The sequence below is a fragment of the Neohortaea acidophila genome (assembly GCF_010093505.1).
Source record: "Neohortaea acidophila strain CBS 113389 unplaced genomic scaffold BDY17scaffold_1, whole genome shotgun sequence".
NCBI lineage: Eukaryota > Fungi > Ascomycota > Dothideomycetes > Mycosphaerellales > Teratosphaeriaceae > Neohortaea > Neohortaea acidophila.
In genome coordinates, this window is record NW_022985510.1 from 767,534 (window position 1) to 794,357 (window position 26,824).

At 57.5% G+C, this 26,824-nt stretch overlaps 14 protein-coding genes across 14 annotated transcripts; 5 read left to right on the forward strand and 9 right to left on the reverse strand.

Annotated features, from left to right (window-relative positions):
- Positions 1-27: 27 nt before the first annotated feature.
- On the reverse strand, positions 28-1,664 carry BDY17DRAFT_288730 (uncharacterized protein). Its single transcript, XM_033732239.1, has 2 exons — positions 1,559-1,664; positions 28-1,315 (listed from the first exon to the last, which is right to left on the reverse strand). Exon 2 carries the CDS (start codon positions 1,166-1,168, stop codon positions 275-277), a length of 894 nt encoding a protein of 297 aa, XP_033593885.1. The 5' UTR covers positions 1,169-1,315; positions 1,559-1,664; the 3' UTR covers positions 28-274.
- A 367-nt stretch (positions 1,665-2,031) lies between these two features.
- On the forward strand, positions 2,032-3,193 carry BDY17DRAFT_244792 (WD40 repeat protein; the record flags this gene model as incomplete). Its single annotated transcript, XM_033730565.1, has 3 exons — positions 2,032-2,107; positions 2,166-2,781; positions 2,881-3,193. 3 exons carry the CDS (start codon positions 2,032-2,034, stop codon positions 3,191-3,193), a joined length of 1,005 nt encoding a protein of 334 aa, XP_033593886.1.
- A 512-nt stretch (positions 3,194-3,705) lies between these two features.
- BDY17DRAFT_306711 (uncharacterized protein) lies at positions 3,706-5,262 on the reverse strand (the record flags this gene model as incomplete). The annotated part of the gene is made up of 1 exon (XM_033735048.1): positions 3,706-5,262. One exon carries the CDS (start codon positions 5,260-5,262, stop codon positions 3,706-3,708), a length of 1,557 nt encoding a protein of 518 aa, XP_033593887.1.
- A 295-nt stretch (positions 5,263-5,557) lies between these two features.
- Positions 5,558-7,499, forward strand: BDY17DRAFT_288737 (WD40-repeat-containing domain protein). Its single transcript, XM_033732240.1, has 2 exons — positions 5,558-5,871; positions 5,929-7,499. The coding sequence occupies exons 1-2, from the start codon at positions 5,599-5,601 to the stop codon at positions 7,459-7,461; spliced, it is 1,806 nt and encodes a 601-aa protein (XP_033593888.1). The 5' UTR covers positions 5,558-5,598; the 3' UTR covers positions 7,462-7,499.
- Positions 7,484-7,875, reverse strand: BDY17DRAFT_319872 (uncharacterized protein; the record flags this gene model as incomplete). Its single annotated transcript, XM_033736354.1, has 2 exons — positions 7,484-7,493; positions 7,622-7,875. 2 exons carry the CDS (start codon positions 7,873-7,875, stop codon positions 7,484-7,486), a joined length of 264 nt encoding a protein of 87 aa, XP_033593889.1.
- An 872-nt stretch (positions 7,876-8,747) lies between these two features.
- BDY17DRAFT_306713 (S-adenosyl-L-methionine-dependent methyltransferase) lies at positions 8,748-9,698 on the forward strand (the record flags this gene model as incomplete). The annotated part of the gene is made up of 1 exon (XM_033735049.1): positions 8,748-9,698. One exon carries the CDS (start codon positions 8,748-8,750, stop codon positions 9,696-9,698), a length of 951 nt encoding a protein of 316 aa, XP_033593890.1.
- A 205-nt stretch (positions 9,699-9,903) lies between these two features.
- On the forward strand, positions 9,904-11,282 carry BDY17DRAFT_9022 (anticodon-binding domain-containing protein). The gene is made up of 3 exons (XM_033738816.1): positions 9,904-10,391; positions 10,469-10,858; positions 10,933-11,282. The coding sequence occupies exons 1-3, from the start codon at positions 10,225-10,227 to the stop codon at positions 11,150-11,152; spliced, it is 777 nt and encodes a 258-aa protein (XP_033593891.1). The 5' UTR covers positions 9,904-10,224; the 3' UTR covers positions 11,153-11,282.
- Positions 11,100-12,613, reverse strand: BDY17DRAFT_9028 (Alpha/Beta hydrolase protein). Its single transcript, XM_033738817.1, has 3 exons — positions 11,856-12,613; positions 11,711-11,793; positions 11,100-11,619 (listed from the first exon to the last, which is right to left on the reverse strand). The coding sequence occupies exons 1-3, from the start codon at positions 12,510-12,512 to the stop codon at positions 11,325-11,327; spliced, it is 1,035 nt and encodes a 344-aa protein (XP_033593892.1). The 5' UTR covers positions 12,513-12,613; the 3' UTR covers positions 11,100-11,324.
- Positions 12,614-13,734: 1,121 nt separating this feature from the next.
- On the reverse strand, positions 13,735-15,904 carry BDY17DRAFT_243504 (magnesium transporter NIPA-domain-containing protein; the record flags this gene model as incomplete). Its single annotated transcript, XM_033730441.1, has 2 exons — positions 13,735-15,033; positions 15,089-15,904. The coding sequence occupies 2 exons, from the start codon at positions 15,902-15,904 to the stop codon at positions 13,735-13,737; spliced, it is 2,115 nt and encodes a 704-aa protein (XP_033593893.1).
- Positions 15,905-16,439: 535 nt separating this feature from the next.
- BDY17DRAFT_288744 (uncharacterized protein) lies at positions 16,440-17,646 on the reverse strand. Its single transcript, XM_033732241.1, has one exon. It carries the CDS (start codon positions 17,211-17,213, stop codon positions 16,725-16,727), a length of 489 nt encoding a protein of 162 aa, XP_033593894.1. The 5' UTR covers positions 17,214-17,646; the 3' UTR covers positions 16,440-16,724.
- An 87-nt stretch (positions 17,647-17,733) lies between these two features.
- BDY17DRAFT_244829 (golgi transport complex subunit Cog4) lies at positions 17,734-20,124 on the forward strand (the record flags this gene model as incomplete). The annotated part of the gene is made up of 1 exon (XM_033730573.1): positions 17,734-20,124. The coding sequence occupies one exon, from the start codon at positions 17,734-17,736 to the stop codon at positions 20,122-20,124; it is 2,391 nt and encodes a 796-aa protein (XP_033593895.1).
- Positions 20,125-20,189: 65 nt separating this feature from the next.
- On the reverse strand, positions 20,190-21,771 carry BDY17DRAFT_319879 (cytochrome P450; the record flags this gene model as incomplete). The annotated part of the gene is made up of 2 exons (XM_033736355.1): positions 20,190-21,169; positions 21,222-21,771. 2 exons carry the CDS (start codon positions 21,769-21,771, stop codon positions 20,190-20,192), a joined length of 1,530 nt encoding a protein of 509 aa, XP_033593896.1.
- A 108-nt stretch (positions 21,772-21,879) lies between these two features.
- BDY17DRAFT_288746 (uncharacterized protein) lies at positions 21,880-24,672 on the reverse strand. Its single transcript, XM_033732242.1, has one exon. The coding sequence runs from the start codon at positions 24,593-24,595 to the stop codon at positions 22,136-22,138; it is 2,460 nt and encodes an 819-aa protein (XP_033593897.1). The 5' UTR covers positions 24,596-24,672; the 3' UTR covers positions 21,880-22,135.
- Positions 24,673-24,958: 286 nt separating this feature from the next.
- On the reverse strand, positions 24,959-26,391 carry BDY17DRAFT_9085 (uncharacterized protein). The gene is made up of 3 exons (XM_033738820.1): positions 25,740-26,391; positions 25,300-25,661; positions 24,959-25,243 (listed from the first exon to the last, which is right to left on the reverse strand). Exons 1-3 carry the CDS (start codon positions 26,176-26,178, stop codon positions 25,187-25,189), a joined length of 858 nt encoding a protein of 285 aa, XP_033593898.1. The 5' UTR covers positions 26,179-26,391; the 3' UTR covers positions 24,959-25,186.
- Between the last annotated feature and the right edge of the window lie 433 nt (positions 26,392-26,824).

Here is a 26,824-nt window from a genome sequence, read left to right on the forward strand (position 1 = left end):
ACCGACTCTTTCGGCTTCCAGCGACGAACGCAACTTTGTACCTGGAACTAGTAGAATTGTTACAGGAATGGTGCCAGGACCACGTATCGAACGAAAGCTTAAGATACCTCGTGTCTTGGAGAACAGGTGATGATTCGATTGCTATCCAGCCTGGCCGTAGTCATGAGACTCTTCAGCCTCACTGTTTGTTTAGTTGTCTTCCTTTCGCTCTCTAACATGCCATGTGGAAGAGCCTCACCCCCAAACACCATCGCTAAAATCACGAAAACATCTCTCAACCGAGAATCTTGTAACCCGCCGGGTTCTTCACCGGCTTCTTCTCAATATGCGCTCCTGTATTCGCCCTAAGCGGATCACTCTGATGCTTCGGCCCGCCACCGCCCTGCTGCTTGCCCTTTCCTTTCCCCTTGCCCTTATCGTTGTCTTTGCGCATGACGGGGCGAAGATCTGTTTTGGACCGCTGAATGGTGACGGGATGGCTGCCGATGTACTTACCCGTCATCTCACGCGCAGCCTTGAAACCCAATTCGCCGTCCGTGAACGACACGAAGCCATAGCCCTTCGACTTTGTCGTGCGCTTGTCACGAACCACCCGCGCTTTCGAGACGCCATACTGTGCAAAAGCTTTGGCGAGAGAGTCATCGGTCACTTCGCCCGCGAGATTGCCGACCATGATGCGGAACTGCGTCGGGTCCCACTCGAGGAGGGAGTCGTCCTGCCATGACTGCCCACCGCCTTTACGGACGACGGTCTTGTTTGGCTTTTCATCGCTATGAGCGTTCGCGGGAGTGTCGGTGGGTTGGGGTTGCTTGCCAGGGGCTACGGGTCCTTGACGAACGCCGACTTCGGTGAAGTTGGGGTTGCCGCCTTGCTCGCCTTTGCCGGAGCCTTTCTTGCCACGGTCGAGTTGGTCTTGGGGTGCGTAAGTTGCCTGCCACGCCGCTACCTGTGCATCGTACTCTGGATCGTACTGTGAGTTTTGGGAGGCGTATTGGGATGGTGCAGGCGGGGGAGCGAATGGGTTGCGGATCTCCGGGGGAGCAGTCTGATACTGTGCTTGTGGTTGCGCTTGAGCATATGCGTTGTAGCCTGCCGGGTACTGGTAGTTGTACTGCTGCTGCTGCTGTTGAGGGTACTGGGCGTTGTTGTTCCAGGATGGATGTGCCATGACCGGATAGGTGGCAGGTGGGCCAGGATATGAGTAGACGGGATAGTAGAACTGCTGGGTGGGATGGGGCTGATACGGTCCGTATGCGCCGGGGTTTGCGCCGTGACTCGGAAGGTAAGGGTTGCCGTATTGACCGGTGGCGTTGAGCTGGGAAGCTGTTAGCAAATGTCCGCCGTGAGTGACTGCTCCCCGAACAAAACGTGCTGCGTAGTAAGCTGGGCTTGAAACAGGGATGCACGGTTGGTACACTGGTCCGTATTTGGCAGTGCGCGGGTATGTCTTGCGATATTTGTTGGCCATGATGCAGCAGGCGAAAGAGAGCGAGATGCGAAAGCGGTGCAGTGCTGCGTGCAGCGTGCAGCGTGGTGGTGTGAAGAAAAGCAGACGTACCTTTTGTCGAGTGAGTGGCACCACGTTTGGCAGCGGCCGTTTGTCAGGTGAACTCCTGCAACACTTCCCTTCCCCGTTTGCAATGGAGAATGAGTCTATTGAAAGAATAGAAAGTTGCTGGAGTGTGGCGCTGTGGCTTGCGCGATCGTCGTGCGTCAGAAACTCTATTTGCGACTTTTGAAGCCCTGAACTGCTTCCACCTTCCCACGACCAGCAGGCAGAAGATGAGCGCCGACTCCACGCCCGCCCCTCCTTCTCGTGCCACTCCGAAGCGCAAGCGATCGCAATCTCCTGGACTTGCCAATGCACAATACGATGGCGCCCAGGACGAGGCAGATCTTCAATACGCCTACGATGACGACCTTCCCAGTGACGCGGAACACGCGTTTCCCACCTCGGACGGCGAAGAGAGTGGTGTGAGGGCAAAGAGGAGGAAGGTGGAGAGGCCGCGACAGCTGAACTATGTCCCATACATGACCCTCACGGGCCACAAGAGAGGAGTGTCGGCGGTCAAATTCTCGCCAGACGGAAGATGGATTGCGAGTTGCTGTAAGAGCGACTGCTGTATGATACCCTACGCGCAACACCAGTCCTAACAACCAAATAGCTGCAGATTGCACCATCAAAATCTGGGACGCCGTTACTGGAGCCCTCGCGCACACCCTCGAGGGCCATCTCGCCGGCATCAATTGCATCTCATGGAGTCCCGATTCCAAGTACCTCGCCTCCGGCTCCGACGACAAGCTCATCCGCCTCTGGGACGTGCAACGCGGCAAGTGCATGCCCACCCCTCTCACCGGCCACCACAACTACGTCTTCAGCCTGGCCTTCTCCCCCAAGGGCAACATGCTGGTGTCCGGCTCCTACGACGAAGCCGTCTTCCTCTGGGACGTGCGCACCGCCCGCCTCATGCGCAGTCTGCCCGCCCACTCCGACCCCGTTTCCGGCGTCGACTTTGTGCGAGACGGCACGCTCGCCGCGTCGTGTTCCAGCGACGGCTTGATCCGCATTTGGGATACCGGCACGGGACAGTGTCTCAAGACGCTCGTGCACGAGGACAACGCGGCCGTGACGAGCGTGCGCTTCTCCCCCAACGGCAAGTTCGTGCTCGCAGCTACACTGGACTCGTGCGTGCGCTTGTGGGATTACGTCGAAGGCCGGTGCGTGAAGACGTACCAGGGGCACCAGAACGAAAAGTTCAGCCTGAACGCCGGCTTCGGCGTGTACACTGCCGATCGCGAGCAAACTCCGGAAGACGACGAGGATGAGGACGGAGAGGGGCAGCACGATGTGAGCAGGTGGGCATTTGTCGTGTGCGGGAGTGAAGATGGCAAAATCGTGCTTTGGGACGTCAGCTCCAAGGAGGTGCTGCAGACGCTCTCGGGACACAGTGGGGTGGTGTTGGGCGTGGACGTCGGGCTGGATGACCAGACTATCGTGACGTGTGGCGTGGACAAGACGATCAAGATTTGGAAGAAGCAACCCACCGCGGCCATGAATGGGCATCATGAGCCTGCACTGCCGCAGCAGGCCTCGCGCGATGATCATGGAGTCGCTGAGCATGAACTCGCACAGAATGGGACGGCCGAGAACGGAGTCGGCGAGAATGGAGCCGTGCCTCACGAGCAATCATAAACGTCTTCCAGTCCCACCCCGACCGCTTTGGCAGAAAGGCCAGAATTCGAGAGCCCTGCAATCACACTTCCGTAACGGACAACGACATGAATGGCATCTCGAGCACTGCACACGTTCACAGCCATTGTCATGAGAGCAAACATAAAGGAGAAAGGAACGAAACGGAAGAAGAGCTTGCTTATGATAGTAAGCCAAGACGCCACCGCGCAAAGCAGCGGACAGCGACGTTCGTGAGTTTCCATGTTTGCGCCGTGATATCTCTTCCCTATGCAAACACGTAGGAGGCACAGTGTTCATTGCCTCCGACTTATAGTACAATTCTTTGGCGTTCCAAATCACCATCACCACGAAAGCAAGCGAGCGCACTCGTAATACATACTTCTGGCATTCTCCAACTCTCAGTCATTTTCTCCATCAACACCGGGTTACTTCTACCCACGCGTGCCTGCTGCAATTGCTCGGTGGTGTCCGCTCAAACCCCAGCGCCCAAGGATCCCTTCATAACGCCCGTTCTACGTCGTAATCTGCGTGTCCTGGCCTGTCGGTTGGCTTTCAGACTGGCCGTCTGACTGCTGCTGCTGCTGGCCAGGCAAGATGAGCTCCTCCGCTTGTCCAGCACTCTCCGAAAAGCCAGCAAAGCGATGGCTCGTTGCGCCATTGGTGGTGCCGCCATTCTCGCCCTCCATTGTCGGCACGCCATCGGTCGCAGTCCACACCTTGTCCTTGAACACGCCGCGCTGGCCCTCGATGTGTTTGAACGGGCAGTTGGGTTTCGTGCACGGCGTGTAGCGGCACATGATCTTGCTGTGGGTGAATTTGCACCCGGGCGCCGCGCAGTCCGCTCCGTTGCGGCACAGTGGCATGTCGGGGTGTTTGAAGGGGCAGCTGGGGTTGGTGCAGTTAGGGAAGAACTTGCAGTCGACTTCTTGCTTGAGGTGTTGTGTGCGTTGGGCCGGGGAGGGGTGGCGGCCGGAACATTTGTTGTTTTGGCAGGCGGCGCCGAAGGTGCATGTGTCGGTCAGGTCGATGGATTGGCCTGGTGGTGCGGCGGGTGACTGGTGCGCGTAGGGGCAGGCGGGGTTGGTGCAGTTGATGTTGAAGCGACAGACGGTCTCAAAGGGCTCTTTCTTGGCATCGACGTCCATGCCCGACGCGTCGCCATCTTGGGATCCGGAGGCGCGTGTGTTGGGTCGGCCGCCTTTAAAGTGTCCATTGGGCTTCCTGTCGACGCGCTCAAACAAGCTCTTCTTCCCTTGCCCGTTCTGCATAGGAGGCGCCTGGCCGCCGAGCATCTGTTGCATCATGGTCGCTTGCATCTCCATCATCTGCATAAAGGCCATTTGTTGTTGCGGATCCAGCTGGTTCATCATGGCGTTGGCTTGCACGGCAGGGTTCATCGCGCCCTGATGACCACCTCTTCCACCTCGACCAGCGCCGTTCATCATCCGCTGTACTCCATTCGCGAGGTTCTGCTGTCTCGGGCCGCGCGGGGGATCGCGATTCGCGTGCGCGTTGATACGACCAGCTCCTCCCGCTGCACCCTTAATCCGCCGTAACGAGTCGGGGAGGGAGTTTTCTCTGTTCAAGTGGTTGTTGAGTTGACCGAGCATGCGCGAGCCTCTGCCTCTTCCTGCTGCGCCAGGGCCGTTGCGCATGGCCTTTGGTCCGCTGGGTACAGCGCCGTCCACGAGCGCCGCATCGTCCATCTGCGAGTCGTCGGTAGCTGGTTGTGCCGAATCCGCCTCTTGCTGTTGTTCTTGTGGCGCAACTCCCATGTCCGCTTCTGCGGCAGAGGATGGCGGCGCGTTCATGGCGTGTAACTGGTCGAAGAGCCACTTTGCGAAAGCCGTCACGCTGGGGTCATCCTCGCCCACGCCCAACAGATCGCCGCCCAGCTCGGAGACGACGCCTTGGATGTCCTTGCCATTAACAAGCATCGTGGTCACGTACTCCGAGAGGGTAGTGTCGTTCTCTTCCGCCACCCAGCCGTACTCCATAAGTTTCGGTTGGACAGCGTTCTGGATGGTCTGCGCGAGCGCGCTGCCCGCTTCGACGGGTAACGCGGCCATGATAATGTGGTGTCGAGTCGAGTAGCGAGGGAGGAGAAGAATAAAGGAAAGGCGATGGTGTTGCGGTGAAAAGAGGGGATGTCACCGTACTACAGCAGGAGGTGTTCAAAGTGTTGTGAGTGAAGTTTGCCAGAAGCCGCGAGGAATAGGAACTGGTGACTAAGGCAACGCTCGGCCCACATGCACATCATTTCGCCAAGATTCCCTCGCCCTCTAAACCCAAAGGAGAAGCATCGGCCAGTGAGGGTCCAAAATTTCTGGGAGCGGCTTTGCCTGAGGGATGATCGTCCGTTGTCTGCTCATTCCCTCGCAACTTCTCGAGACAGCGTCGAAGAGATGAGCAGATCCAACGCGGTGGGTCTCGACGCGCCCGAGGACTCGCCGGAACCACAATGGGAAATCGACATGGACGGCGAAGAGGATTCGGATGTTGATGTGCGACTGGACGCCGAGTCCGACAAGAGCGAGGCGGAGGAGGAGCTGGAGAGATTGGTGTTTGGCGATGCGGCGGGTTTTCGAAAGAACTTGAAGGAGCTGGCTCGAGGGAATGTGGATGAAGACGTTCTCGTCGAAGGAACCACCGGTCTCGAAGGACTGGACGATGCAGATGTAGGTCAGACTCTCGGCAAGGCGCAGAGCGCAAGACACTGGACTGACATGCGTTAGCTGTTCATTACCGACCTTGACCCTACGACGGATGGCCTCCTGCCCCCAACTACTACCAAAGAGGAGGAGGACACTACCCTTCGATCTCGTCATCCTCCAGCCTGGGAAGATAGCGACGACGAGCGCTTGACGATTTCGTTGGCCTCGATTCCACGACTTCGCAAGCTTCGCCGAACGGAGGCGGAAGACGTGGTGAGCGGGAAGGAATACACGAGACGCCTTCGACAGCAGTACGAGCTACTCCACCCTGCCCCCGAGTGGGCAAAACGCGCGATACACCAGCCTTCGCGAAAGAGGAGGAGACTGTCGGCAAACGGTGCATCCGAGGACGAAATTGATTCGGACGAGGACGTGGAAATGGACGACGATCTACCCTCCGCCGCCCCGCTATCCAAACTCCTCCGCAATGCAGAAAGCCTTGTACGACAGTCTGGATCTGGAGCTGGCAAGAAACGAAAACTCCGTCCGGAAGTGATCGATATCCAGCGCACCAAAGACATCGCCATGGTTCAGCCTTCTGCAATCACCTCACTCTCATTCCACTCGCAATTACCCCTGTTGCTTTCTTCCGGCCCCTCGTCAACACTCTACCTCCACCACATTGCTCCTTCGCCCCCGGCTCCTACCCCGAATCCTTTGTTAACCAGCATGCACATCCGTGGCACGCCCCTGGCAACAACAGCATTCCATCCACAGGACGATCGGATCTTTCTATCCGCGCGGAGGCGATACTTTCACATCTGGAATCTTAATACCGGTCGCGTGGAGAAGGTCACTCGAGTTTACGGCCAGCAGCACGAGCAGAGAAGTATGGAGCGCTTCAAGATCAGTCCGGACGGGCAATGCATGGCTCTTCTAGGTTCGGCGCGGAAAGGAGGAGGTATCATCAACATTCTGGATGCGGGAAGTTTGCAGTGGATCTGTCAGGCGAGGATCGAGAGTCGAGGCGGCATTGCCGACTTTTGCTGGTGGAGAGACAGTCGTGGGCTGTGCATTGCGGGAAAGAACGGTGAAGTGACGGAGTGGTCGGTGAGCGAAACGAGAGTCATCGCTCGCTGGCAGGATGAAGGCGCGGTGGGAACTACAACGCTCGCACTCGGCGGACAGCACGAGTTCGTCAAGTCGACCATCGGAACGGATCGATGGGTGGTGATTGGCAGCAGCTCCGGTATTGTCAACATCTACGACCGACGAGTCTGGCTCGCTTCTCCCGCCGATGCAGCAGACCAACCTGTGCCTCTGCAGCCGAAACCTACCCGCGTGCTCGACCACCTGACAACGCCGACATCGCATCTCACCTTCTCTCCCGACGGCCAGCTGCTTGCCATGGCTTCGAGGTGGAAACACGACGCTCTTCGACTCGTACATCTACCTAGCTGCACGGTCTTCAAGAACTGGCCGACGAGCTCGACGCCGCTCGGAAGGATTACAAGCGTTGCTTTCGCGAGCGGGGACGTCATTGGCGGCGATGTCCATTGTCTGCTGGCTGTTGCCAACGAGCAAGGGAAGATTAGGATGTGGGAGATACGATGAAGATGGCGAGAGGATTAATCCATTAACCCAGACTAGGTACATCATACTCGTATCTTCGTCAAGCCACCCAATCTAGCAACCTTTCTTACATTTCCACGCTAAATCCACTCAACGAGCCGCTCAAGACCCCAAATGCACCTGGCCGGGATAGAACTCATACGAAGGCGACTGATGCTTTTCCCTGTCCGGCGCAAGGTGCATCTTGACACACATCTTCGTGACCTTGTCGTCGGCGTGCTTGAGGTGTTCCTTGCTGTGCGCGAGGTGCTCCTTGACGTGCATGTGTTCCATGGTGTGGGAGAACATGGAGCTGGAGCGGCGCGGGTGGGCTTCATCGGCGGGGTGTGGTTGTTGCGCGTGGGTTTCGGGGGTGGTGGAGGATTGCGAGGCGGTGCGGGACGAGTCGGAGGCCATTGTTGGGGTTGTTGGGGTTCAGATGAGGAAGGCTGTTGATGAGAGACTCGGTTGATTGTTGGAGTACGGGGTTGAATTCAATACGAATGAGTAGTTTGGTTGCTGGTGATATGCGTCTATTGAGTGCCTCAAGAGCCATATATTTATACCTTGTCTTGCCTGACCGTCTGGCTCACGCGACACACAACACCCTCGCGATGACTGAGCATTACGTCGGCCTTCGAGGTATTTTTGGCAATTTGAACCGCGTGCTATGGCGCCGCAGAGGCGTGGGGAGTGTTGGTCACGGTCTGATGATGAATCTTAGGCCCATATGACTGGTGGTTGGAGGGAGGGTATGACGTTGGATCCGTCCGCGGCCGCCAGCCTTGCCTGCGACTCGCTCGGATGCCGGCGGAGTTTGGGGATTCGGGTTGTCGAGCACGGCCGACAGCCTCCCTCCCTCGCCTGCCATCGCTACAAACCGACGGCCCGACTACCTTTTCGAGGTAACAACGCCACTCCTCCTGATGCAGCTTGCCGCGAGGCAGAGTGACGTCGTGTCTGCTGGGTCGGGCACGCAAGGCTATTACACAGGCTCACGTACACGATAGCCTGCGCCAAGGTCTACCTCGGGCTTGAAGATCCCCAAGGTTGCCTGGTCTTTCTACTTTGGGACTGCCTTCTGCTCATTCGTTACAAGACAAACGAGCTTCGGAAGCCTACGCGGACTGCAAGGCAACACGGAGGTTCGCATTCGCTTCGCTCAAATCTCACCGCATGCCAGACATATCTTAGGTAAGCGAGGTATTTTTGCCACCTGCGTTGCACTGGAGCGAGGGTAGTCCACTCCATCCTAGCAGACATAGAGCGAATTGCGTACATTGATTGCCATGGCGTCTCGGGGTGGAGGCACGAAGTGGAACCGCGAAATCAGTACGTCGTACTTCAAAGACGAGGACTTCTGGACAAAGTATCTTCGGGGCCGGCCTCCTCTTGTCGACGGCATCCTCGACAGCATCCTCGCCTACCATACCGAGCATGCCGGGCAGTTTGGCACGCTGCACGAGCCTGGAGCAGGAGGCGCCGTGCATTCGGCGAGGATCTCGCAACGCTTTGAGCGCGCGATTGTCACCGACCCGTCGGCGGAAAACATCAAGGTGGCGCGCGGGCGCCTGCCCGAGGCCAAGTATGAATTCCAGGTGTCCACATTGGAGGAGACTGGGACGAGCATCCCTGCTGCATCCGTGGACATGGTGTTTGCGGCGACGATGCTGCACTTCTGCGATGTGCCGCGCGCATTTGAAGCGGTGGCGCATCAGTTGAAGCCCGGCGGGACGTTCGTGGCGCTGTGTCTCGGAGTGTACGTGCTGGAGGATGCGGCGGCGCAAGAGGCAATGGAGGCCTTTTTCCATACCGTAATACGTGGAATGATACGGAAAGTGGGAGAGGGCTTGATGGAGCGGTCGAAGACGATGTTCTATGCCTACGACGACCTCGTCTTTCCCGAAGCCAGCTTCGACCAGCGCACCCAAGGCATCTTTTGGAACTGGAACGATGACCCGAGCGAGAACTGGTATAGATTTTCGGTGCCGCCCGAGTACCGAGCAAGGCAGCCACCGCTCGCGCGCGTAGGGACGCAGGCACAAGTGCTGCGGAAAGTGGATGAGAGTTTGGCCTTCGAGAAAGACATGGCCGGGCTAATGGAGCACATCAATACCTTCCCGTGGGACCAGGAAGATGAAGCGCAGAAGCAGGCCTTGCAGAGATTGGAGGCGCTCGTCGGTGATGGTACGGTCAAGGGCCACTGGCTTGCGAGTGTTATTATGGCCACACGGAAGTAGAGTAGCGGTCATGTGTGGGAGAAGCGAGTGCTGTGACGAGCACTGGAATGTCCGCCATGGAGATATAACCATTTTGCCTACATACATAGTAGAAAGATGTAGATACGGTAGTCATCCATGAAGAAGATGTCGTGGTTGGTGGCGCTGGTGGGCGGCCCAAGGCCGCCCAAACCCTTGCCCAAAGCGGAAGGATCGAACCGAGCCAAACCCTCTGTCTTTTCGACCTCACTTTCGGCGACGCTCCCGCTCCATTTATTGATAAATCCCACCAACCCAGCTTCCCTCCCCTCTTCGCCGTTCTTCTACCACACACCTCCACCCACCCACCTGTCTCCATCTCGTCGCTCCTCTCCCCTCCTTCCTCGTCCTCCCCCCGAGAGCACGAGGAGCGGATTTGCCGGTCTCTATGTGTCGATAGGGCCTCCGAGGACGGCGCGTAGCTGAGAGTGAGTTTGGGGAGAGCAAAAGGACGGAGAATACTTCTGCACACATCGACACCGAGTATTGCTTGCGGAGAGCGGAGAGGATGGCGGAGAACAAGAAGAACAGCATTGCCGGCAAGGTCGCGACGCCCAAGACCGCGCCTCCCCCCTCCTCCACCACCTCCTCTGCCGCCGCCGCCGCTGTCACCCCCGCGGCTCAGCAGCCAGTGATGGATCCCCTCGAGGCGCTGGCAAAGAGTATTGGCGCAAGGTGAGCACAATCGTTGATTGCCATCCTGCGAACACCTCACTCCGATCACAGCACTGACTACTACCACCACCCCGCAGAGTGAAATTAACCGCCGCCGGTCCCCAACCGCAAACATACGAAGGCACCCTCTTCACCGCCTGTCCCATCCTCAACGTCGTCATCCTAAACACGCGCTCATCAGCCACGCCACCGACTCCCGCCGTCAACGGCAATGCGCAGGCGGGCGACTACCACATCATCCCCGTGTCGCGTATCCAGACCTTCCAAATCATCTCTCCCGCCACGGGTGTGGAAAGCGGCGGAGAGGCCAGCTTCGCGAATACGCTGCCGCCCATTGGCCCGGTGGACGTGGTGCGCCTGCGACAGCGCGAGCAGGCGCGCATCGAGAAGCTGAAGGAGGAGGAGCGCAATCGCGGCAAGGGCGTGACGAAGGAGGCACAGGCGATCTTTGACTCGTTCAAGCGGATGTACGTTGGATGACATGGCTGCTATGTGGTCAGCTTCGGGAGGCGCATGAGGCTAATTCGATTCTGCAATCTAGTAATATGCCCATCCGCTGGCACAACCAGGAGATGATTGTGCACGAAGCCGTCATCATCGCCCCGCCGTACCAGGTGGAGAATTGCAAAGGGGCAAAGGACAAGCAGGAGGTGCTGAACCGCGTCAAGAAGGTGCTGGAGGGCGAGCGGCGGAAGTTGAAGGAGAAGGAGGAACGCGAGCGCAAGGCTGCCGCCGCTGCCAATGTGCGGAAAGGGGGTTGAACAGCCCTGACGTACGTGTCGTGCAGCGAGAAACTCACATGCAGTCAGGATCCTCGCTCCGACTTGACTATAGCGTAGTCGAATCGTGTGAAGGAGGAGTAGCGCAAAGCAGCTCATCCAATGCAGAAATATTCACATTCTATGCGGTCTCGGTCCAACGATACGTCTATGTCTACGATCCAACGACAGAAGGATTCGCCATCTTGAGGAAAAAGCCCAGCGTCTCGAGGTACTCCTCCGGCTCCTCCTGCATAATGGAATGACTGCTCAGGCCGAAGCGCACCCACATAACCTTGCACGTCGGCACCGTAAACCACTTCTGCATCGTCTCGGACGTGTAGTTGTCGTAGCGCCCGCTCACGACCAGCATGCCGCCCGGCACCGTCTTGGCCGTGATTTTGTGCAGGTCTTTCTCCATGAAGTCGTTGGGCTTCCGGGGGAGCGAGCCTCCCGCGTTAAAGCCGTACCTGTGCACGCGGGGAGAGGGGGTCAGTGGGTGCACTTGTTTCCGGACATCGCGGGGGATGCTGTCCGGTGCAGAGAGATGCAACAACTCACATGGTGCTGTAAACGGTGTCGTCCTCCCTGACCGTGTCAAACATGTTCAGCACGTGATCCGGCCATGGGCGCACGCGACACAACTGAAGTTTCAGGGTCAGCAAGTCTGCTCGAGGCAAGCTGAACAAGTCCTTCGGTTCCTTACGAAATTGCCAAACTCGTAAAAGACCGCCGCCTCAAGCTCCTCCGGCGGCACCTTCTCCCCTTCCTTGGCCCGGCGAAAGACGGCCTTGATATCCTCGGGCAACGCCTCGCGCGCCTTCTCGCGCACCGCGTGCCCATCCTTCATGCCCGTCCCTACATTGCCCACAACGAGCTTGCGGATCGCAGGGTGCTGCGTATAAGCGAACATCGCACCCAGCCGAGCACCCCAGCTGTGCCCGATGAGATCGACGTGCTTGATGCCATGCTGCGCCTGGAAGTAGGCAATGAGATTCGCCAGCTCGTCGATGAACAGCTCCGGCGTCCAGAGCGCCTCGTCCCCTTTCCGCTCGCGGAAGCGCGTACTGCCCCCGCAGCCCATCTGATCATACATGATGACCGGAATGCCGTAATCGGTGTGCAGGAGACTGAGCGCCTCGTTGCCTTTGTGCGTGGCACCGGGCCCGCCGTGCAGGACGATGAGCGGGACGGAAGTGGCGTCCAGCTCGCCCCAGAGCCAGTACGCCGTTTCGCCGGTGATGTCGAAGTTGGCGGGGTCAAAGGGGATTTTGCCTTGGGTTGTGCTGGGAGGGGCGGAGCGTTGGGGGCCTGGAGGGGGGTTGGGGATGGGGGGGAGTCGGGGCTGTTTACGCGCTGCCATTGTGGAGGTGTTGATTGAAGAGGGGACAGGGTGGGATAGGCAAAACTTGGAATGAAGAGGGTGGGGAGAAGACAAAGAGAAGACCTACGTTTGGAGAGCGAGTGTTGTGGGTAGAAAGCTGAGCGTGAAGTCTTATCAATCAATGATGAGGCAATCCGACCGACCCCGAGCCCTACATGGCACGTGGTAGCTGCGGGGAGGAGCTAAGTAAGAGGACGTGCAAGGCAGTGATCGGTAAAGGACCCAGGTGGCAGGTGGTGTCTCCGCGTCTCATCACTCAGCGCAGATCGCACAAAGCGTGGAGAGGGAAATGTAACTGCGGGTCGCACGCGGAGTGGAGGGCTGGTGAGATGTAACCGAATGAGGCAGGTGCTGGTAGGCAAGCCAGCTGAGCCTCCAACTAATAAGAAGTGTGGTGAGACAGGCAGCTGAGGGCAAGCGTGGAAGTCTAATACGTCTTGCGATGCCCCGATCAGGAACATTGAAGTCAATGGCAGACAGCATGCACGCACGTGTTGAACAAATCGAAAGGACTTGAGCTCAGCCCGGGACTCAGACCGAAGGGTCAAGAAGGGTAGCAAGCAGACTACAGCAAGCGTCGGGAAGAAGAATCAGCAACGTAATAGAAGTCAAAGGGAGCAGTATGATGTAAGAGCTACAACATAATAACACTCGAATTCGCGACCTGCCCGACAAAAAAGCACAAAAAAACAAACTCCTTCTCAGGAGGAAAGCAAGGCGAGACTCGTAGGACCCCAACAGGTTTGCGTTTTTAGGCCGCCGACCAACACATCGATTGACGCTGTGGTCACTGGTTAGAGGGCAAGCGTGAAGAAAAGAAAATATCGATATTGGAAGTGGTGACGAGGTTTAGCCGGACTGCCGTTTTGTTGTGTTGGTACTATCTGGAACATCAAAAGAAATATGTCGTTGGATAGTGTATGCGATGGGCAAACCTCGACGAGGCTGAAGACGGCCACGTGCAGTCCAAGCTTGGCCCTGCCCCGGGCTTACCTTAGCTATATCATACCGATGCAAGCAGTTCAAAGGATACAGCATTTCCAGTCCTCAATCTTGATAATACGCACCGTATAGTAGGTAATAGGGTATCACGCACAGCCCAGCCGACCCCCTTCTGTGCAATTCTATCCAAGCACTCGAATACAACCCGCAAGAAAACACAACGCTAAAACGCAGCACCGCGAATCCCTCATCAGTCTCCCTATATCCACCTCCCGCCCGGCCGATAGTACTCCTTCGGCGTAGACAAAGGCTCATCATACAATTCGTCGTCGTCGTAAACATCATCGTCGTCGTAATTCGCGTACGAGGCATCCGGTTGTCCCCGGCGCCGCTGGCGAGCCAGATCACCGGTGCTCGCCGCGACGTCCAACGCGGGCGCGGCGCCGGCGGGACCCTCCTCCTCCGGCTCCTCCACCATCTCCATCTCGCTGTACGTCGGCAGCGTGGTCAGCATCCGCGCACTATCACCATGCACGAGACCGGCGCGCTCTTCTTCCGTGGCGCCGTTGCCCGCGGTGCCGGGGTAGCTGTGATCGCGTCCGCCGCTGTTCCCGCTCATGAAACTCAGCGCGCCTCTGCTGCCCGGCCGCGGGTCTTCGGCGGCGTTGGAGCCTTTGCGGTGGAAGACGTTCTGGAAGCTGAACTGGCGCCGCGTGTTGGGGCTCAAGGGAGTCATGGCGGGGGACTTTGGTGGGGGTTCGGGGGGCGCGAGACTACTGCCTTTGGAGGAGAGGTCGCGTCTGCTGTTGCTGTCGGGGAGGTCGTTGACGAATTTGATGTGAGGGCCGCGGTAGGCGGTGTCTTGGGCTCCGTCAACTGGGGCCCGCTCAGAGCCAGACTTGGGCACGCCTTGCACCGTTTCGAGGGGGACGGGGCTGTGGCCCTCTCGTTTGCGCTGTTGGGAGCCGATATGGCTCATGCGGCCAATTCGTTCGAAGAAGCCAGGATGGGATGGGGTTTCTTCTTCGTCTTCTGCAGACGGGAATTGCGCCATACCGAGTGGTGGGTGCACGGTCTTTGATCGTTTGATCGACACGCTGCCGTGCGGTGTGCTCATCGTCCTCCGCCTCCGCAATCCATCCCATTCGAACTCTTCGTTCTCGCCAACCGGTTGCATCCTCTCTTCGTAAATTCGCTTCGCTTCAGCGGCCTGTCGCTTCGTCCGCACCTTGCTCATAGCACGCACGATACTCGCCCCGCTGCGGAGGGTATCCGCCCGAGGCTCGTATTCGGGTTCTGCTTGCTCGGCTACGGTGCGGATTTGGTCGAGGTCGCCGCTGAAGACTGCCGTGTCGGGGACGTCTTTGGAAGACTTTGCGAGTTGGAGTAGGATGACACCCGAGCAAATGACCAAGAAGCCGAGGACGACGTCGATGATCTGGACGGCTGTGCCGTGGAAGCCCTGAAAAAGGACGGCAGAGGCCACGATGGTGCTGCTGGTGAAGTAGACATAGTAGGTGGGCGTGACCAGGGCGGCGTTGAAGATGTTTAGGGCTTTCTGTTCAGTGTGTCAGTGAGTTTGCAAAAGATGAGTAGGACGATGCGTCACTCACGTTCAGGTAGATGATCTCGGTCAATAGCGTGCAAATGACAAAGGCAAGCAGGACGTAGATGAACCAGTGCGTGAATTGGCTCTGGCCGTTGATCTGCGCCAGGATTGCCGATCCGAGGCCTTGGGTAGCAACAACGCTCAAGCCTCCAATCAAGCTGCAGATGGTGAGGTAGACGAGCATGCTCTTCTTGCCGTATTTTGGCGCAACAAAGAAGACGACGCACACGCAGCCCACGATGATGACACCCGCGTAGGACAAGAAGCCCGGGGCGATGACATAGCTCTGCATCTGCTGAATGTCCTTAACAGAGGATTGTTGCGGAGCGTTGACGACAATGACGACGGAGCCGAGGATGCAGATGGCGCACGAGACCCATCCCACAAAAGACAGACGCTCTTTCAGGAAGATGGAGCTCCCGATGGTTGTGACCACGACGGATAATGCGCCCAATGGAGTGACGAGGATGGCGTCGGTGAAGGCGTATGCGACAAAGTTGCAGATCTCGCCGACAATCATGAGGGACATACCAGTCCACCACCAGCCGTTCTTGAGGTAGCCATAGCCCTCGCCGGCTTCCTCGTTGTATTTGACATTTGCTTTCAAGAGGCCCTTCTTCTTAATCACGAAAGAGACACCGATGAAGAGGCCGGAAGCGACGGCTAGGCAGATGCCAATGGTTTTGTAGATGGGTGGTCTGTCGCTGGTGGTGGTGGAAGAGGAGGAGGTGGTGGAGTTGGAGGTGGAATTATCGGCTCGCGCGAGAAGGAGGGTGGAGGCGTGGAGGGCGCGGTAGGCGGCAGCATCGGCGACGTCCATGGCGAGCAATGAGGGAGGAGAGGGCGACGCGGGGGAGGTTATCGGCAGGAGATGGAAGGCTGCATGTGGATAGGAGGGTTGGTAGGTCGTGTGGTAGGTTGAGAAGGTGGAGATGTTGCTGGAGTGCAGTCAATGGCGTTTGCGACTGGGTGGTTGTTCAGCAAGGCTAGGGTGATGAAGCGAATGTGGTCGGGAGAGTAATCCAATATCTCAGGCAGGAGTCGAGTGGAAGTAGACGAAGGAATGGCCAGGTCTCCTGGGCGGCAGAGGAGTGTAGGGGCGAGGTGGCGTGTTATGTGCAGCGGGAGGTGTTGGGAGTGACGAATGCTGTTCTGCGCCTCTTCTGGGGTGTTTGGGGCTAGAAGGGGAGGATGGAGTAAGCTTTTGTGGCGCAGTTCAAGTATCCCAGCAGTGGCGGTGGATGAATGATTCGAGGGTCAATCAATCGTTCGATCCCGTAGAGAAGGAAATAATCTCGACTGATAGCACCGGAGGAAGACGATCATTAGGAGAAAAGAGTTGCATGTTGTCGTGTGAACAGCACAACAGCCCCCCTTCGATCTGGAGGCACACGGACGTGGAAGGTGGATCGCCATCTGCCAACCACTCCTCCTCGCGACCTCGCGCTTGGGCCGCTGAAACGCCCTCGCGTTTCACCATTCGTCGCCTCCATCAGCCTTCCCGATTGGTACAAATGCACGTGACTCTTAGCATGTCCATATCCTATGCACTGGAGGAGACAATCGCGATCTCTTCCAAGTACACAGGCAATAAATACTGTACACTGCACTCGTCCCATCTATCCAGGCCATCCATCACTCTACAACATCCCCCGAAGCCCCTCCATCAACGCCTCCATTGGCGCCCATTCCACCACCCCCAACAGCTTCCCAGCCGTGGCCAGCATGAGCGGCGCATACCCCCAATGATTCATCTGCCCCTTGCCCACCATCCAGTAACACGCCGCACCATCCGTGAACGCAACCCCCGCACCCGCCAGCACAATCCAGCCGAGCGTGGCCGGCGTCCCACACAGCGCCGCCGCGAAGATGGCCGCGCCCATGAAGATGTCGCGGATCCCGTAGACGACGGCGAAGACGTGGATGGTCTGCTTCGCTTGCGCGAGGGCTGCTGTTGTTGTGTTGGCTTGCGACTTGGAGCTGGCTTTGGGCGTGTCTTCGGGCCAGGGCAGCTCAAAGAAGGAGAGCGCTTTCGCTGGGTTGAGAAAGGCCAGCACACCAAAGCCGATGAAGATTGATGCGTAGAGGAGCGCGCCGAGCTCGAGTTGGGCGAGTTGAGGGAGTGGCATGGTTACTTGCTGCCTGCTAAACCACCAGAATTGATGAAGGGGAGAGTGAGGTGGGAAGCGAGCCTTTATCTAGACACGAACTATGACCCGCCCAGCCTTTCTGCCTCGCTAGCGGTACACCAACACTGCTTAGGCGTTCTTGGAAATGTTGTAATGGGATGAGCTGAAGTCAGCGGCGCGGAACGTCGGATTTCCTAAGAGCCGGTCTTGGGTCCCGTGGAATGGAGTGGTTGGATGCCTAGAGCATCAAGACCTGGACGTCTTGACCAGTAGTAACAACAATCGGGTGGGTTTTGTGTTTTCATGTCGCTCTACTCATGTTAAATCCACTTGCAGAAAATCAGCACGGAAGGTGCGGATAGGCCTAGGCGCGGTAGTTGAGGTCAATGATTTTCAATGGGCCTGGGTGCCTGCGGCTTAGGTAAGAAATCGGTGTGCACTAGCAATTGAACTTCATGTTGCTTTGATATTCCTACCCGCCGCTCTATTGCCCTGCTCCTCCGGCCATCGTGAACTTGCGATGGCGGCGGCGCTGCTCAACGGCCACGCCAATGGAGCAGAGCCTGATGATGCCGACCACAACACCTACCCGGACATCTACACAGCCTCTTCCGTAGAAGATATCCGCACTACGCTGTCCGAACTCTCGCGTCGCGAGGCCGCCATCACCTCCAGTCTCGATACCTTCCTCGCCACCCAGAAGGATCTCGTCCGTACTCTGTCCCGTTTGGATCTCGCCCGAGCCCAAGTGGCCGCGCAGGTGGTGCACACGCGCAACATCAGCAATGGCCTGCTCGCTTCCGCCTCCACCACCGCCCACCGCATCTCCTCCGCCGTGCGCAACTTGGACCGCGAACAGGCCGCCGTCAAGTCGACGCTGAAGGTCGTCGAGCAAGTCGCCGACCTGAAAGCATGCGTCCTCGCCGTCACGGGTTCCATGGGTGCACCCCAGGATTGGGAGACTGCAGCCAGCTACCTGCACCGCGCCAGCCAAATCCCCGACGCTGTCATTGACAGCCCCTTTGCCGAGGAGGCTGTCCCTACCGCCGATGTGCCGGATGTTCCCCGTCATACGCTCAATGCCGCCTCGGAAAGCTTGTGTGCCCTCTTCTTGCGAGAATTCGACAAGGCCGCACGGGATGGTGACGGTGCGAGGGTGACTCGCTTCTTCAAATTGTTTCCCCTCATTGGCCGAAGTCAAGTCGGCCTCGATGCATATGGCAGATATGTCTGCTCGGGCGTTGCGAGTCGAGCCCGTAGCACGCTCAACACCGGCTCGGGAAATGCTCAGCCCCTGTTCTACGCCAATGCTCTGACGAAATTGTTCGAGCACATTGCCCAAATCGTGGACGGCCATGAACCTCTCGTGGAGCGCCACTATGGTGGTGGGAGCATGACGAAAGTCATTGAGCGCATTCAGATGGAAGCCGATGTTCAAGGCGGCATCATCCTCGATACTTGGGCAGAAGAACGAAGAGTGAATAGGAAATTGACGGATGTAAAGGCCTACCCCTACAACTTCCTGGTTCAGAGCTTTGTGCCCTCCTCAAAATCCGCCCTCTCTTCCACTCCCCGGACGGCATCGCCAGCCTTGGGCAACTCCACCGCCTCGGCAGTGCGCGCAGACGATGACGCCGTAGACATGAAGGAAGTCGATGCGCTACTCAACGAAAGCGCCGTCATGCTAGGCCGTTGGTCATTGTACGCTCGATTCATCGCGACCAAGACCGCCACACCCACTGAAGGCGAGAAGTTGCAAATGCCTCCCTTCGTCGCAAACAGCACCCTCGCAAAGAAAGCCCTCGGCCACCTCGTCGAGCCCTTCAACGCTCTCGCAACCTTCTTCTTCCGCCGCAGCGTGGAGCGAGCCTTCCAAATGGACGAGGCCCCATCCGATCTAACTCTGAACCCCAACAAAACCCTCGCATCCAGTGGCGGACCCTACATCACAAGCGCGGTCGACGATGTAATGTACATCCTCAATCAAGCCCTACAGCGCACTCTGTCTACGCGGTCAAAAGGAATCATCAACAGCGTGGTGCCCAGTTTCGGCCGTGTGCTCGGTGGCGACTTCTTCGGAATGATTCAGAGGAAGATGCGAGACGAAAGCTACCCCCGTGCCGTCATCCAGAATGCCCTTCCGCCCGAGAACACCATCATCGCCTTTCTCGTCTTGATGAATAACCTCGACGTGGCCACGAACTATGTGAAACGCATCATCCGGACATGTCTGGGTCCCGACCCGGCAGCCACCCTCACCGAGACCTTCCCCTTCGGCAACGACGCACAAGCCGTCGAGAAGACATTCCACGGCATGGAAAGCGGCTTCGAAGCGAAGACCACCGAGCTCATCAACGAAGCAGTGGAAGTAATGCTGCAGCACGTGATGCGGCCGCGCCTGCGTCCAGTATTAGTCGAAGCCTTCCGAGACGTGGAGTACCTCATCGAAGGCGAAGACGCCACGCACGCCGCCGAGAGCGAGCACGACGACCACGACGGAGACGCAGTAGCGCACCGCTTCGACCGCGGCTGGCACGCCTTCACCTCCCCCATCAAGCGCATCACCACGCCCGCAATCTACGACAAACTCCTCGCTGCTACGGTGACGTACCTCGCGCGCACGCTCGAGAAGCGCATTTGGTCCTACTACGAGCGAGTGAATGCTCTCGGCGCGGTGCGCTTGGAGCGAGACGTCGCTGGCATAGTCGCGGCGGCCGTCAAGGGTGGCAGATACGAGCTTCGCGATGCCTTCACCAAGTGCACGCAGATGACACTAGTACTGAACATGGAGGAAGATGAGTGGGAGGAGGTGTCAAAACTGAGTGGCAAGGAGCTGGAGCGGGCGACGGGAGTGCAGTGGAAGTTGGATGAGGGCGAGCGGAGACGTGTGCGAGCATTGTTGAAGAAGTGATCGCCCACCTGTCCGGCTGACAGATTAAGTCTCGTATCCCCGGAAATACTTCTCGACATCGACCGCTACAACCTCCCCACAATCTTGACTCGTATACCATTCGAATCAGACGGCAGGGTCCCGAGGAAGAACTCCATCGCCACCGTCGCATCTCTCTCCGTCGTCTCCCACAACTCCATCTCCACGGAGGTCAACAACATCGCAATGGTCAGATACAGCTCGGCCCACGCCAGGTTCATCCCGACGCACATTCTCGTCCCCCGGCCAAATGCTACCAAGCTTTTGTGCGCCTCCGCCGCTCCATCGCCCATGAAACGCTCAGGGTGGAACTCGAGCGGAGCAGGGAAGATGACCGGATTGGTGTGGATGAGGTAGCTGGACTGGCTCATCGTCGTGCCGCGGGGAATGTTGATGCCGTGGTAGTTGAGATCCTCGCCCGGCGCTACGCGCGCAAGACGCCCAGCTGTTCCATGCGACATGCGGATACCCTCTGTCAAGACGGCCGTGAGGAAGGGCAGCTTCTCTAGCGCGGAGACATCTGGCATCGGGGCCGAGGAGGACGGGATAACACCCCGCAGCTCCTCCATCAACCGCTTGTGGATCTCCGGGTTGGCGAGAATATGATACAACGTCACGGCCAACGTGCGGCCGGTCGTTTCCATGCCGGCGCCAACGAAAACATACGCGTCGTTCATGATGCGCTTCAGCGTCTTTTCCTCCGGCGGGAGCGCCTCGTCCGCGACTATCTCGTGGATTGCGGTCGTCCACTTCTCCTCGTCTGGCTTGTCCGTTCGCCGGGCATCATCATACGCCGCCTTGGTCAATCGGTCGACTTCTTTCTGCTTTTGCTTGTTCACGTCAAACCCCTCGTTCCCCTCCATGAACGACTCCGCCAGACGCAAAAGCGCTCGCGTGACCATGGGAAAAGCACGACCGATAGGATGAATCTGCGTGCTGCTGCGCAGCATCTCGTTGTACACCTTGGCATAGTCATCGGAGTCGAGCACGGAGATGGGAGCGCCGAAACAATACTCGGTGATGACCTCTACCACAACGCAATCAGCCAGCCACCACATCAAACGCTTTGAACCACTCACCCAACGTCAGCGCCCCACACGCATCCCTCAAATCCACCACCTCGCCCGTCCCCTCCCTCCTCAACAGACTCTCCCTCAGCACCTCAACCTTAGCTCGAATCCTCGGCTGCAACTCCAACACCTTCCCGCGACTAAAGAAGCCCGCAAACGCGCCGCGCCTTACACGATGCAGCCCATGCTCGAGCGTAGCAAACGCACTCCGCCCCGTAAACTCATCCAACCCCGCAAACCAAAACCACTCGGCGCTCTTGTCACGCCGCCGCTGCGGTCCGGTGGGATACACATCGGGGTAGAAGGCGATGTCGTTGATGTGGATTTCGTTGGGGCCGATGCGGATGATGGGGCCGTAGCGGGCGTGCAGCGCGGCGGTGTGAAAGAGGAATTGCCCGCGGTGAGGGTAGATGTCGTAGTAGGCTTGGTAGTAGTAGGTCAGGGCTGCGAGGCGCGGGCCGGGGATGTGGGAGAGGGGATGCAGGTAGAGGCGGTGTATTATTGCCGTTAAGAAGAGGAGGAGGATGGAAATTGAGAGGGCGAGGAAAGCGAAAGGCATGATTTCGAGCGGGCGATTCGACGATGGCGGTGGGGATCGAAGTCGGGATATTTGGCTGTAGGAATCAAACGCGCGAAAGGAAAAGCAATGGCAATCGTGAATGAGTGCATGCGGTCTACATCTCTTATACTGTGCACTTCGTCCAATGCTGACGCCGCCGAGTCGGCGTGCCGTGGTAAGCGTTCGGAGGATCGGATGATGCTGGCACTCTCCGAAGCCAGCGTCGGGTATTCTCAGCCTCTTCACATTACTTCAATGTCTACCATTCATAGCGGCAAATGTGGTTGCGTGCTCAACCATGTACTTGTCCATTGTCGCTTCCAGCTCGAGGACGAGTAAGCAGGCCGGGGGTGAAGCCCGACCATCAAGCGCCCTCCCGCTGGAAGAAGTAGATGTACGCAAACTTCTTCATCTCCTCCACATCGCCGCCGAGCGCCACTTTCTCATCGTTGAACAACACCCATCCCTCTCCCCCGCCCTCGCTAGCCGGCAATGCCTTCTTCACAAACGCCACGTAGTGGCCCGCGTGGATGGAGGCCCCTTTGTGGCAGACGATGCTGCTCAGGCCGAAGAGCGCGGGCTTCGTGTCTGCTTCGACCCCAGCTGCAGGCAACGCGGCTGTACTACCTTCGCCAGCAGCAGCAGGGGTGTCGTCCTCGCCAAAATCACCCGTGGCGTCCGGGTGCGAGAAGAGCCAATCCACTGCGCGCTCCATATCGCCTCCCGTTTCTTTGAGCGCCTGTCTCGCCTGTGGAGCTGAGAAGCCCATGGCACCGAGATTCTCGATTTTCTCCGGGTCCGCAACACCGCTGGCGGAGGTTGCCCCTGCTGCAGCTGCTCCGCCAGCATTCGGGATCGGCTCGTCGATATCTGGATCATCCATGTGCTCGAATAACCACGCCGCAGCCATGTCCGGCTCCACGTTACCGGTCGCTTGGAGAGCCTTTTCACACCGTACTCGAGGGAAGCCCATGCCCATCAGCATTTCTAGTGATGCTTCGTTCGGGACGAAAGCCCCTCCTGCACTCGCCGATCCGCCCGCTGCTATGTCCATGTCTTCCGGCAGTTCTTCTTCGTCAGGCTGCTTGCCTTGACTACGGTAAGGCTCGAAGTCAAAGACCTCGTCTCCAACGATAACCGGTACGTCCTGCTTCATCGGCACCCAGTTGACGAGCTCGAATCTTCTCGCATTGATGGCGAAGATTGTTGGGAAAGTCTTGAACAGCGACTGTTTGGTGAAGCCCTCCTCTCCGCACGAGGAGCATTTCAACTCCACGATTTCGGGCTCGGTAAAGTTGTCCAGGCATTCTTTGAGGGTGACGGCCTCGAATTCCTCTTTCTTCTCATCTTTGTCGCCATTCACCATGACGGTGTCGGTTTGTGGTAGTCGCTTGATGGGCACGGCGACCGATAGGTTCTCCATTTCATCTTGTCGGTAGCGAACCTTCATGCAATGCAAGCACTGAAGCTTCTGCTCCATGACGAATCGGAAGGCTTCGACGGGGTCTGTGACGTCTTTGTATTGTGCACGAGCAGCTTGCTGCGACCGGGTGACGAGCTTCAGAAGGTGCAGTAGCAACTCAAAGCCATCTTGCTGTCGCATCGTGCTGAATTCGGCATGGCCTTTGCCAATGAGATGTTTTAGCATTGCAGGCGCCAACCCTCTCTGGTGAGGCTGTTCGGAGCCGTCCGGGGAATGCAGTAGGTCTTTATCCGGGACGCTGTATCGGCCAGAGAGCAGGCCATCTGCCACTTTGCGGAGCTGCACCTCCAGATCATCCGCGGGTTTTGCAAGGGGCGGTATGGCCTCGTCCGGTCGGTAGTAGCGGTGTGCGAACTCCGGCATGGAGAATAAGGACTGCAAGACTGATGCCAGATAGCAGCTGTTACCTAGGTTCTTCAGTCCCGTCAGACCCGGCCCGAACAAGGCCTTCAACTCTTTGCCGTCTGCCGTTGTCATGCTGAAGTCGTAACTCAAATTGTGCTCCAGCTGCATTTCGACCACGCTCTTCTCGGTCTTGGTTCTGCTGGCAATGTCGATGCCCCAGTTCGCGAGGTGAGCAACCAGTTCGGGATCTGTCCGCTCTTCATCACACGCATAGCAGTGAATGTCCGCGTTGCCCTCGGCGGTCAACGAGCCCAGCTTGACGGCCACTGGGTGACCTGTAGCCTTGTTGTGTTCAACTTGATGGTTGTTACCAGGCGGTCCCATCCCCATAAACACCTTCCTCCCGCATCCCAGATTCCCGCACGTCAGACACAGCCACAGGTTCTCTTTCAGGTCACACTCCCGACAGTGACCAAGATCTCCGGAGGGTATAGGCCTTCCTGGCTCTTGCTCAAGGCATAGAGTGTGCTCGCAGGGAATCATCTCTTGCTCCCACGCTTGGACCTCCGCCTCTCGCGCGAATGTGTTCGCCTTGAGCACACCTTCCACCACCTGGGCCAGCTTGCCATCCTGTTTGATGTCATCGACTCCGCATTCCAGACAGCGTACAGTTGTGTGAGTGATGTAACGATCCTCGTCCGTTTCGGCCTGGATGGCCAGCTTGGTCATCTTCTCCGGCGGCTGGCCCTCATCTCGCTCTTTCCGCCTGCGAGTGCGCTTGATGTTGAGTGCGAGAGGGTGATTTGCTTGTTGGGCGTGCAGTCTGGAATGGATTCTCTCGCCGGCACAGCCGCCGTTGAAACAATGGAGGCAGACATCGAGACCAGCGGCATCGTCGATGCTGTCGAAGCAAAGGGTGCAGTCTTCACGGTAGACGGAATCGGTGGGTTTCGGTGGAGAGAGATTGGCCGAGGAGATGTGAGGACAAGCAGCCATGATCACAAGGAGTGATGAAGGAAGTTCACGTGGGGAGAAAAAGGGTAAAGACCGTGATGGAACGTTTGGATGCCGTGTTTGGGAAGAGGCGGGCAGAAAGTGGTGGAATGATGCAAGCCTAACTAGCTGCGTCATCAAGATTAGATAAGATCTTACCTGGATTCATTAGCGGGTGAAGTGGGTGAGGGTTAACAAAGCCAGAAGACCCATATGATTGCACTACTTTCTCATCTATCTCAATCAAATCTGCTCAACTCCCGTCGCTAGCCTTTAATAGTCTCTCGGCTGTCCAACAGTCACCGGGCATTTGTACACGTGCCGTCCTCGAATCAGGTAGTAGATGCTAGCAATGCTCATGACCCCAACAAACATGACACTAGGTGGCCGACCAGGGGAGAAAGATGACCTAGCAAAAGCTATATAGCCAAGCAAAAGGCCCTGGGGTCGAAGGAATGGGGTGATGATAGCTATTCCGCCTTTCATCTTGCAATGTTGCTCTTGCTATCGGCCAAGCAGGGTGGCAAGTCGAAATGGACGACGTAGATCGAGTAATCTTCATCAGATAAGTGGATGACCATTTCGGTTGGCGATTCATTTCGATTTGCTCAACATCTCGTCAACTCCCGAGTGTCGGATCAACGTGAAATCCTGTGTGGAGAGGGTGATATGTTAGCTTTGAAGTTAACATCGAGGGAGTAACGTACTAGCATCCACGTAGGTCCCCAGCCCGTCAGGATCTTGTTCATCCACGTTAGCATTCCCGGGCCCCAGACAATACCCGTCGACTTTCCTTGGACGAGTGGAGCGACCACCCTCTCTGCGAAGTCGGCCGTGTCCAAACTAGAGCCTTTGGGGACAGTTGCACCGTGGGCAACGCCGTAGATGGTAGCCTCGACCGATTTATACAGCGAGTCATCGGGCAGTTTAAAGTCGTCGAAGTAGGTCAGTCCTTTGCTTACAACGGCACCTGTAACCACGGAGACGACTGATACGCCAAACGGCTTGAGCTCAAGACGAAGGGTCTCGGCCATGATCTCTTGTGAGCGCTTCGAGGCGGCGTAGGTGCCTACCGGGTGGAGTACAATATCGTTAGCACATAAAAAAGATGAAATGGTGCGTCAGAAGGACGCGCGACCTGACTCACCCATCCATGGCACGTGGAGGTGGCCCGCAATCGAAGTGATGTTGACAATGGTGCCCTTGGCGGCGATGACCAGGGGGCTGAAGGCCTTGCTGACCCTTAGCGGGCCCCAAACATTGGATTCGAAGATCGCCTTGGCCTCATCGATGGATTCGTCCAGTAAGGGCATGAAGTGGTTGTGTGCGGCGTTGTTCACAAGGAAGTCGAGCCTTCCGCCCGTCTCACCCGAGACATCTTTGACGGCACGCGAGATTTGATCGTCCTTGGTCACGTCGAGCTGCAGCAGCGTCACGTTTGAACGGCTGGTGAAGCTGGTCATCTTGCCCACGGTACGCGCGGTGGCGAACACGCGAAACCCGCGATCCGCGAAGGACTGGGCCAACGCAGCCCCAATCCCACCGTCGCTGCAGCCGGTGATCAGCACTGACTTTGTCGCCGACATGTTGACTCGGTATCTCCTGCCACGGAAGCTCGATGGGACGAATGAGATAAAATCCTAGGGCGAGGTTGAGAGAACAGCTATGAGACTGGAGATGGAGACGGAAGAGGACGAGGTCGGAAGAGGATGAGGTTAAGTATACAGGGTGCCTTGATCAGTTCGACCCTTACCTCATGCTTACAGCGATGTTGCAAGCGCCTCATGCAATCCGTAGCACCCTTTCCCAAAAAGGAAAAAGTTTCGCGCGCGCTCGTGTGCAACCATCGCATTCAAGACACAGATATTGATATGCGCTCTATCAATAAGGAGGACCACGGTTGTGCGAGTCGATGTGAACACCCTTGATCGAGAAGGTGGGAGGCGTGGCGATCAAGAAGTTTGGGCAAGCTCCGGCATTAATTGCGAGGAGAACAGCCCGTGATCAGCGCCGACTTTGTCGTCGATACATGTTGGCTCGGTATCTCTTGGCATGGAAGCTCAGATGCGTCGGAGGAACCGAAGACGGAAGGTACAGCTGGCTTGACCAGCTTGTGAGGCCGGTTGAGCTCGCCTCTATGTTAAACGGCGAAAGGTAAGCGCTAAAGACCAACCTTTACTTGTATCATCCCGTCTCTTCCGGAGAGGAAAGGTCGGCGCACGACTAATGTGC